The 12,036-nt window shown below is 32.1% G+C and overlaps 1 protein-coding gene across 1 annotated transcript; it reads right to left on the bottom strand.

Annotated features, from left to right (window-relative positions):
- Positions 1-9,472: 9,472 nt before the first annotated feature.
- Positions 9,473-10,321, bottom strand: LOC126710299 (NDR1/HIN1-like protein 13). The gene has a single exon (XM_050410709.1). It carries the CDS (start codon positions 10,319-10,321, stop codon positions 9,473-9,475), a length of 849 nt encoding a protein of 282 aa, XP_050266666.1.
- Between the last annotated feature and the right edge of the window lie 1,715 nt (positions 10,322-12,036).

Raw genomic sequence — 12,036 nt, 5'->3', positions numbered from 1 at the left:
TTTAATTATTGTTAGCCCCCTAATGTATATTTTATATTATTATTAGTCTAGATTCATGTGAATTTTCATATACTAAATCAAGCAATAAAGCATTGATGAGCCATTAAATTGAGTTTTAAGTGTTTAATTATGTGCGGTGAAAGTGTTAGACCCGTAACATCAACAACATTGCCTTATTGCTATCATTTTAAGTTTTTAACTACTCGAATGAGCAGAGCAAAAAAACCTACTCTAATGAGGGTTTTAGCCACACCCAAAAAAAAATTACTTTAATGAGGGGGGACGTGGCTATTTACCATAATTTTAGAGCCTTGCTAATTTAGGTTTTATCCCTATTGTTGGTAGTTACAATTACACTATATCGTCAGTGACAAGCGGTTAGGTACATTATTCCTAACAGTGCATTAAATTTAGGTAGCTGAGAATAATAATTATTCTCTCTCATGTGTTCTCAATACTTCTGCTTTATGGATTATCAAAAAAAAAAAAAAACTTATGCTTTATGTTTTCATTAAAAAAAATTAAAAAATTAAAAAATTAAAATTTATGCTTTACGTTAGTGATTTAACTTGGACAATAAGCAAAGGTCACCAAGCATATATAAACTGTATGCATGGTTAGGTTTACTTTTCCGTTTTTATTTAGCTTGTTTGTTGTTGACTTGCATTTCTCTTTATAGCAAACATCAGAAAATGCAAAAACGTTTTCTTAAAACATTTTTTTGCCAAAAACAAACTGAAGTAAAATATATACCAAAACGATGACATGATAAAATTTAATTCACTTATTTGAAAACACATATAGAATAGGATTTTAAAAATTCTTTGGTGGAGATACTATAAAAGATTTACAGGATATTGAACTAAACTCAGTACAACATGATTTTTATGTTCTGCAAATATTTCAGGTCTTTGTTGGGATTTTGCAGTGTGAAGTGCAGCAGTGCTCAGAGCAATGAATTAAACTAATTTCCCTATACTCCTCAGCAATGATAATATGTGCTGGCATTAGGCAGAAAAGAGAAGCCTTTATTTAAAAAAGTAGCAAAGCTTGAGTCCCTTGGAAGGAGTGTTAGGCTATTACTGTATAAACTAATGTGCTATTCTCATAGAGCATAGAGCGGGGTGGGGGGGGCACTGAACTTCCAACTGAACTTCCAAATTTTTTACTAATAATGACAGTATATTGCATTGAAATGTCTTATTTGCCCCTCTACACAAAAGACAAAAAAACTTTTCTATTTATTGGGAACAACCTACTGCTACATGGTTCAGAACTCGGCAGCCTTAACTAATAGAACTCTGAAACTACCATAACTCTAATATAAAACTATGGGTACCACCTTGTACTGATTTAAAAAAAAGCAACCTACTACTAATGCTATACGCCTCTACGGAGTAGGAATGACAGCAGCCTAATACTAATAGAGCTTAGAAAAAAACAGTGTATATATAGAAAAAGTCGGGTGTTACAGTAAAAGATACATATATGCGACAACTAGTGCGAGTTATGATTGGTAGAAGAGTATTTTTATATAGACTTACCTTCACTTCTCCACCAATCACATGAGTCCCATCTTGTACTGATTTAACCCTTAATAGAACTCTGAAACTACTATAACTCTAATATAAAACTATAGGTTCCATCTTGTACTGATTTAAAAAAAAAACAACCTACTGCTAACTCTATACGCCTATACGGAATAGGAATGATAGCAGCCTAATAGAAGTTTGAAAAAAACAGTGTTTATATATAGAAAAAGTTTGGTGCTCTAACAAAATACACAACTTGTACTTCAATTCATCCATATAATAAGTTATTGTTGGTAGATGAGTGTTCCTATATAGATTCATCATCACTTCTCCACCAACCACGTGGAGTCCATCTTGTACTGATTTAACTCTAATAGAACTCTGAAAGTACTATAACTCTTATATAAAACTATGGGTCCTATCTTGTACTGATTTTAAAAAAATCAACCTACTGCTAATGCTATACGCCTATACGGAATAGGAATTACAGCAGTCTAATACCAATAGAACTTTGAAAAAAACAGTGTATATACAGAGAAAGTTTGGTGTTACAATAAAGGCACGACTTATACTACAACTCGCCTATATGATAAGTTGTGATTGGTGGAAGAGTGTCCTTATATGGACCCACCATTACTCCTTCACCAATCACAACTCGTCATACAAACGAGTTGTGACATAAATTCTACCTTTTGTTGTGGCACTAGAATTGCTTGTATATATAATTTAGTATGGCGCACACCTCCCAAAAAAAATTCTTTAGATGTTTTTAAAATTAAGTAAGGAAAGGAGAATAATTAACTTTTTTTTTATAGTTTATAATTTTGTTAATGTAATAAAGATAAATTTAGTCGTTCATTTGGTCAAATATTTATATTATTTTCAAGTATAATCAAAGACAGAAGTATTTTCAAGTAAGATTTTATTTGTTTCAGTTTTATATTCCATACCCTGTTTTAATCTATTTTGACTATATCTCTTTCGTTAATAGGGCCAATATCTTTATCAACTAGTCTGTCAATTGCTTGTAAATTCTTATCTTCAACATCTTTTAAATTACTATTTATATTCCCATTATCTGTCATAGTATCTGTAGAAGATGATCTTAGATGGGGTTCAAATTCTATTTCTTTTTTATAATGTGAATTTAAAGCTTTCATTCTTTCATAGAGGTCCAAAAAACTATCATTTTTCTTTTCAACTTTAGTATATATAGTAGATCTGTCAATATTTTCCAAGGACTCCAACTTTCTATTAATTCTGTCCAAAAAACTATTATTGTGTTTATTAGTCTGTCGGTTGATTTTATCTTCTGTTAAATTATTCCAATTATTTGTGTTACCATTATAATTATAATTATCCATTTCACTGTCAGAATCAGAATCTGTCTCATATTCCATATCACTATTTGACCAATTATCATCTATATCTTTCATGCTATATCCTTCATCATAATCTATATCATCATAGTCCATGTTTCAATTAGTGTGTGCCTAGCCTAAGTGTGAACAAGCAAACAGATGATGAGCTGATAAATGTATTTATTCTCTTTCTAAACAATTAATAATTACTGGCGGAACTATTACTAACCACTGGTATCCTTGTCATCGGGACCACCTCCTCGGGAAAACACCATTGCAGGACCACCCAAACAACGCCTGTCCGTCGGCTACAACAAAGGGGCTGAGGAGTTAAAAGTAGTTAGAACCCCTCCAAATCTCTTCCCCCTCCTCTCTTTAATAAAAATCCAAATAAAGTAATTTAACTTATTCTTCCTCCCTCTATTCTACCTCTTCTACTCCCCTTCTGTTCAAACAAGTTATGAGAGTTTCTGTTGAATTTTTAAAAGCATAATTTTTAAAAGTATTCAAGTCAATAAGTCACTTATAAATATTTACAAGTATATTGCTTACTCTTAATATTAATATTCACGTTTAAATTTTTTTAGATTAGTTTTTACTTTCAATCGTGTCTTTTAAAAAGTAGCAAAGCTTGAGTCCCTTGGAAGGAGGTTTCTCATGCATCCATATCCACTTATCAAGATTCAAGATAAGGTATATTAAGAGAAAAGCCGAAAAGGCCTGTTTCTTATCATGTGTTCTCTCATTCTTCTAGATAAAAAATGACTCGCTTTAAAAAGCTTACTTCCTTTTGATTCATTTTTTATTTGATACAGAAGGGAATCAAATCTAATCAATAATGTGGGGAAGAGTTGAAGGCCAGCCACTCTCTTACTAAATATTACTTTTGTGTCTGATTGGTCATTTAGTATAGGTAATAAGGATGAAAATAATAATAATAATAATAATAAAGGAAGTAAAGGACGATAATTTTCCACCAAACATAAGAGATATTGAAAATTTAATATACAAAAATGAATATCTCATTTCTTTTTCTTTTTTAGTAAAGTATAAATAAAGAGATTTGACTATCAAAATTAAACTTCACAAAAAATAGATGCCATTGAGGTATAAGGTTGATGAATATCTCATTTTTTATTTCTTTTCAAAACGTCTTTTTTTTTTTTTTTCTAAAGAAAAAAAAAACCTAAAATAAGAGGAGGGGGGAGTAAATTTATAAAAGCACATTATCTCTCGTCCTCTTTCTTAATTTAGTAAGTTACCCAATAAATGGAAGAATACAGTAGTTCACTCCCCTCAACCCTTTTATTGTTTGGTAAGAAAGATTGAAAAAAACAATTAAAATACCAAAAATGAACATGTCATTTTTTTTTAGTTAGGTATAAATAAAGAAATTCGATTCTCAACCGCACAAAAAGTATATGCCATTAATGGGTAAGGTTGATAAATATCTCATTCCTTATTCCTTATTTTATAGTAAAAGAGAAAGATGAGAAGAAGGGAGAAAATTTTGTGTTTTTTTTCCCTAAAACACCCTTTTTGATATATATTAAAGGACAACCTTAAATAAGAGGAGAGGTAGTAAATTTATAAGAGCATATTATCCTTCATCTTATTTCTCAATTTAACTATAGAAATATGAAAGAACTTCTATTATTCGCTATTCTTCTTTACTAAGTATGGAGTCTCTTATGTATCTAAAAATAGTTGCAATTAGACAAAATACAAAATACAAAAAAGAAAAAAAAAGAAAAAAAAAAAAAGAAAAGAATGAGAAGTCTAGTAGAATCATACTTGCCCCTAAGTACAATGAATTGTATGAAAAAATTTCTAATAGGACAATAAGAGCTTGTTTGGATGAGTAGGTTTTTTGATCATATCACTTAGATTTCATAACTGAGTTCTCAAAACACGTGGGTCCCACAAATTTTTTTGTGTTTGGCTTGTTTTTCAACATTTGTTTCCATCACTCAAAACTCAAAAATTTGAGTTAGAGTGATGGAAATAGGAAACAGCAAATGAGTGTTTTCAAAAATTGAGAATTGAGTTATGAGTTTTAAAAACTAAGTTATCTCTAAACCAAACGGGTCCTCTGTAATGGATGATTAGTATAGAGGACGATTAACTATACTAAGATAAGAAAGAATCCATCCCCTCTCCCATACTATTACCCAAATGAAACATATGGGCCACGAGAACATCTCTAATCTCATGGGCAAAAACCCAACTAGGGAGAGCAGAAGATTGGGAATTTGGGCAAAAACCCAACTAGGGAGAGCAGAAGATTGGGAATTTGGGATTGGCCTAAAGGATTTACAATCAAAAGCCCACTTGGGTAAATTATGCGCTTAAGAAATTTGCTGATTTAGGAACATGAACAAAAGACCAAGCAACAAACTTGGTTAGAGTTTCCTTCAAAGTTCAAACACAACAAATTAAAGGTTGGATTTAATTAGAGCTAGCGGCGACTAGTTCTTCCAATTTGGATTTAGAGCAAGTGTCTAAAATTAGATTTGAAATCCATTCCAATATTATTGTACTGTGTTTTCTTTCAATTTGAAACTACTTTTTAAATTTTAACCCGTTTAAACCTCTTCTAACCCATTTGAAACTAATCCAAAGTATTTTAAAATTTCAAAACATTTCATTAATTATGAAAACTTCATACACAGAAAGAAAACGCTATGGATAAAACTGAGATTAATCAAAAACTTAATTACAATGAGTGTTATATTACATTATATACTCTGAGAGAGAGAGAGAGAGATCAGTGCTTAAAATATCTGGGTTTGTATCCCAAACTATCTAATCAGTTATAACAGACTTATCCTAATCAATAATTAACACGTGTGCACGTATGACTAACTGACTTAATGAGACTTATGAAACGGCATCGTTCCAGTGCGTGCTTTTTGAGAACAATCCTATTTAGCTCAAAACGATATCATTCTATTTAATGCGTGCTTTGTGAGAACAATCCTATATAGTTCAAAACAATATCGTTTTTGTACCCAAAAAAAAAAAAAAAACACGACATCGTTCTATTTAATGAGAAACAGTGTCATTATTCTTTAAGTTAGATATGCGTTGTACTATGGTCTGTTTGATTGAAGGAGTAAAAAAGTAGAACGATAGAAAATAGGGAACGGATAAAAAAGTAAGAGGATAGAAGTGATTTAATTTTCTCCCATTTGTGTTTGGTTGAGAGGATAGAAAAGTGGAGAGATAGAAAAATTATTTATTTGGTTGAAAATGGAAAATGAAGTTAGTATAAATTTACAATTATATTCTCATCATATAAAACAAGAAAGTTGTTAGGACATATGTGATTCACTTGTTAGGAACATATGTCACTATTTTATGTAATTGACTAATCTTTTAACAAAACGCACTTTGCTTGTATTTGGGTAAATCTAAGATGTGTTTAATACTTCAAGAAACCTTATTTCAAGTTCAAATGTTGAAGGCATGCAAGTTTGTCCAAGATTTAAGTGTGAAAAGTGTTGTTCATTAAAACTCGACAGCTAACTATCTATCGAGACCTATAGAGCTGTTGAAGCCTGTGGCTCAACAGCAGCTTGACAAATAAGGTATCTGTCGAGGTTTATGAAATTCAATTTTTTAGGTCTGTTTTTTCATTCAATCCGTGATTGTATGTTTGAACTTTCTTTTATCACAACCCTAGACATATAAAATGATTATTTTAAGAGCCGTAAAAGGGGACACAAGTTGCACAAGTGTTAAAAAAAGTTTGTTCAAGCAAATTGTGACCGGAGACAGAATTTGTCCTAGTTCATCTTTCTTATGAAGAAGTTGTTGTGTTTGTATATTGTAGGGTTTTGTGACCAAGCATCTTCTCGATCTTCATCGTGTGATGAACTAAAGAACTTTGCAGCCAACAACCTTCTCTAGTTGGTGATTGAAGTCGCGTACTGGGATCCGCGCAATTGGTTAGTCACGTACTGGGAGTCGTGCATTACAAGAAGAGATTGTCACTACAGAACAAGTTCAATTGGGTATTGGAGTAAGGGTTCAACTGTAGGTTGGTATAAGGTACTGAGATTTCTTTACTTGTAACCTCTTGTTTTGATAATAGTGGATTTTCGAAAGTGGTGACCTTAAAATCACCCGGTGGAGTTTTTGTCATGTAGGTTTTCCCCATTCGTGAATAAATCACCGTTTCAAATTCATTTTCTGCTGCATATTTAGTTATTTGGTAATTTGTTTGTGTTACCACACGCTTTGCACTTCAAACAATTGGTTAATTTATCACAAGAGGTTAATACGTTTTTGGTCTATCAAAAGTAACATATTTTTTATTTAAAAAAATTGTGTATGGACACTTCAATTTTTTTTTAAAAAAAAATAGCATAAGCCAAAGGAAGATGTGCACAAAAAAAAAAGAAGTAGAAAAAAAAAGAAGAAAAAAAAGAAGAAGCAAATGACAAGAAAGACACCCAGAAGAAGAAGAAAAAGAAAAATATTATAAAAAAAAAGGCAAGAATGCCCCCCCCCCCCCTCACCCCCCAAAAAAACACACAACCGGCAAGAACAATGCCCATGTGCACATGAGCATTTTGGTAAGCTCAAATTGAGCTTTTCTCCCCATAGTTTTCTCCCCATTTTGAGGAGAAAACATTCGGCCCCACCACCTATTTTCCCTCCCCCCACCCCCAATGAGACAATCACTTAAAATGTCATCTCTCCTTTTTTATCTCATAAATTTTTCATTCTTCCTAAAATCCCTTCAAACAAACACACCCTTAGACAACATCATTTTGGGTCTTACTATTGGAATTGTGTCTTCGTTTTCATCATATAGCCAGCTACTTTCAAATTAAACTACAAAATTTTTAAAATATATATATTAAAAATACCATGTTCCAAAATTGGTTGTACGTAACCTAAGATTACAACCTTACTCAATAAAATAAATATTACTACATATTTTGAAAATGTAATAATTAAATTGCATGTTCTTTACGCTTATAATACACATGTCAAATTTTGTGCCAGTCGGATATTATTTACTATATGATTTATAAGTTTATATTTTATACATAATATTAACTACAAAAACTTGCAATTTAAACAATTTATTGATAACACAACCATTGATATTTAATTTTCTAGAAATTTTACAAGCATGAAGGATATAAGAAGAAGATGTAATCCAACGGTAGATTTGTTGAAATTCATATCCAATGAAAAGATATTGAGTAAGACCTAAGGTTACAGCCAATTTTGTAACTAAATTTTGTCATAATTAAAAAAAAAAAAGTATCACACTTACTAAGAAATAGATGTTTCTATAAATAAATAAAAAATTAAACAATAGTTATTAAAACTCTTTTAGAGATGAATAATTATTCCTTAATTTAAGAAATAAGTATTTATAAGGAATAATTATTCTCGATAAAGAAGATGCAATCATGCAAATAATTAGCCAAATAACTATTACAAATGAAAACCATTACATTACAAAATCTATTACCACATGCCAAACATGTCGTAAGTATATAAATAGGTTAACGTACTATCTCTTCTTTTCTTACTAAATTGAAGCAATCCATAGCAACTTACATAGCTGAACAAATATTTGAGAACGAATTTAATTACTTCGAGTACCGAAATTGTTTGTCTTATTTAATTATTTATGAAAAAATAAAACGAAATCTCTCATTCAAATTAATTATTCTAATTATTTAGTTATCATATTTGCAAATACGTGCAACATGAATTTTAAAATAATAATTGAGTACAAACTTGAAAATCTACTTACAGTATTTCTTAAAAAAAAAAAAAAAAACTTGACACTGCTTTTGTTTCTCAAAAAAAAAAAAAAAAAACTTGAAAATGCAGAAATTACATGGTGTGTGCGAATTTGAAAATGCACACGAATATGGAATTCTTAACAAAAATCTATGAATGGTTAAATATTATCCGCAATCCACAAATCCTTAACATACTAAATTTACTTATTTCTTAAGAGATCATCAAGTGTATAGGCCTTGGGATATCTGACCTGTACGTACAATTACATTGCTTAGTAGAATTTCCCACTTCGTTTGTTTATGTACCACCACTTCTTCACGGTTAGCCACAAAATTGATCTCTGGAAACTTGAAACTGAAGTGAAAAATGCACAACTGAAGAGCGAGCCAATCCACTAGAGAGAAGCAGCCACCAGGTGAAAAAATATTTCAAATGCACATGCCCAAAAATGTTTACATTGGCAAGAGAATTATTAGAAAACTCTACAGCACCTGGATATTGTGAAATGAGGAATAGGGAAGCCAAAAAAACCAAAGAGAATGCCTCTCCACCCTTGTTTTTATCACACTGTTACATGATACAATTTCAGGATAGGGACAGAAAAATTATAATAACAAGGTCACAAATTATTTCTTTACATCACCAGCCTATAAATGATCAGGGAAATAATTTAAAAAAAAATTTAAATCAATTCAAAAGCAAACAAAAATGTATAGATGACCAAAAAAATTAATTCTTGAAATGATCAGAAAGACTTCTATGATCGCCTACTCATTCCTACCTATGTCCCCTCTAGAGTTGGCGTTAGGTATGACATTTCTGTGACAGGATACGAGAATTCTTAGCCAATGTATCCACCGTGAAATCACAAGCAGCAACGAATTTCACGCTCCCATAATGTAATGCCCCAACTCTAATTCTTGCATGTACATCCATCTTTAGAGACAAAGAAACTTTGATTTTTGGCTTTTGGCTTTTCATGCTTTCCTCAATCTCCTTAGGCAATACAATGTTTGAGCCATGAAAATCTACATGAAATGATGTTGACTTTTTGCTATCTTGCTTGAAAGATGGGTATTTTCCTTTAGCAATTCCTCGTTGCTTAAAAGAAAGGGAAGCAACACCACCTGCCTTGTAATCAATGCTCATTATTTCATTCGAATTTTTGGCTCTAATCGTAATGCCATAATCTGGACGTGTATTATTCTTGACAACAACACGTTCAACGCGAAAAGTAGGATCCTTAGGCGTGAGCAAGACATAGACAACTGCAGCAATTAGAGCAAGAACAAGGACAAGAAGAACTACAGAGACAGAAAAACACAAGCAACAACGAGGACGACGACGACGGGGCTTCTTCCCTTTACTGCAGCGAAAAGGGTTTCCACGGCGTTCAGCTAGAACGGCATTCTCAGGAGGCGGAACACAAAAGATTTGGTCTTTAGGGACCTGAACAACATAGGTCGCAGAACGAAAGGCAGGTGGAGCTAATTGATTATTGTTTTCTGGTTGATCAGATGATGAGTTAGAGTCATGATTATTATTTTCTGGTTTCTCAGCTGATGGGTTAGAGTCATGAATATTATTTTCTGGTTTATCAGCTGATGGTTTAGAGTCATGATCGTCGACAGAAGGGTCGGCCCGCTCCGCCATGTGAAGATGGGGAGCGGTGGTGAGGAAAGGGAGGGTGATTGTTTATGTTGGAAAAAAATGCAACATTATTGGAGGGAAACCGAGTTAGGCTCAGAGAGACAGAGAGATTGGTGGTAAGTTTGATTTAGAGATTCTCCAATATTAGAGGAGGGTTTACTTGGTCAAATCAATTTACCTAGCGGTTCTCCGAGATTGATTTTTTACATGCAAAATTGCTTTGGTTTTGGTTACTTCTATACCTTCGGACCTGATTATTTTTTCACTCTGATGAATTTCATCATCTTCACTGCTAGTACTTCTTTACTAAGAATGGAACATTGGTTTGCCATATATGTAACTTGTAATGTATTTGATTTTGATGGTCCAAATATTGGGCTTGGATATGATAATCTAATCAGAGCATGTATCTTGGGTCTTGGCTTAGTGGCCAGTTGACATTCTTTATAATAGGTTTTTGTTAAAATAAGGAAATTGTGTCCCAACCTTTAATTAGACTAATTTATTGGTATCCTAAAAAAACTTATAGACTAATAATGTGGTGGATAAAACTTTGAAATTCTAAGTTTATGGCGTGTCTTTCAAATTTATTGAATTCATCACTCAAGTATCCTCAAGGGTTATAATTATTAACTTTTTTTTTTTTTTTTTTTTTAGAGAGTTTCAATTTATGGTGTTCATAAGAAAAAAGCGTAGACAGGGATTGAATTTCAAATCTCTTATACAGCCATAAGAGACTTTATCAGTTGAGTTAACTGAATCCTATAATTATTAACTCACTTGAACGGATGATATAATTGATTTAGTATTATAATCTTCTTCTTTTTTTTGGCTATTACGTATGAATAATTTCTTAATACACTAATTATGATCAATATTTTATTTAAGATGAATTATGATCAATATATAAATCTAATAACAATCGTGATGCCATATTAGAACACACCGTTATTGTAGGAAAAAAAAAAGCATTGTATAGTATCATTACCAAATGCAAATTCATTTAACATAATTACTTATATATGAATAAGAGTTTCATCATAATACCAAATGCTATTTTTAGAATAGATTATATTCTGCGTGAATGAACTATAAGAGATTGCATTTTAGCATAATGCATTTTGCCTTATCACATTCTACCATAGAGGAATTTTTTTTCTAATTAACCTTAAATATCAAATAATTTCGTTAGTTGTCATGTTTCAAAATAATCTAGGAAACTAGCATTTTGAGTGTCTAAAACTCGAGTTTTTAAGTCTCGATTTGTAAGTGGTGGCATCTGATGTGGTAAAAATTCCACATAGAATTTGAGTTTTAAAGACTCAAGTCCACCATTCTATTTGCCTTCTTTTTCCTTGCATCTGTTCATTCTTCTTCGTCCACCCAGCGTTCTTCTCCAACTAGTGCCCACCCAACGTCTCTTCGTTCTTCTTCGGTGCTGTTGATCGTCCACCCAATGTCTGTTCTTCTCCAACCAGATCGTCTTCCTCTGTTCTTCGGAGCTCCAGATTGTTTCAGATCGTTTTCCCTCTTCCTCTGTTCTTCTTCAAGTCTTTAGAGCTGTTCTTCCGCGACAAAAATCGAGTCCCAAAGACTCGGTTTTGCTTTTTAAGACTCGGTTTTGCTTTTTAGAACTCGAGGCTATAAGACTCGGTTTTGCTTTTTAGAACTCGAGGCTATAAGACTCGAGATCTATATGGCATCATACTTCCAACTCA

Source organism: Quercus robur, chromosome 12, assembly GCF_932294415.1.
Source record: "Quercus robur chromosome 12, dhQueRobu3.1, whole genome shotgun sequence".
NCBI classification, from domain to species: Eukaryota; Viridiplantae; Streptophyta; class Magnoliopsida; order Fagales; family Fagaceae; genus Quercus; species Quercus robur.
Note: the sequence above shows the minus strand (reverse complement) of the source record. Positions and strands in the feature narration are given on the sequence as shown.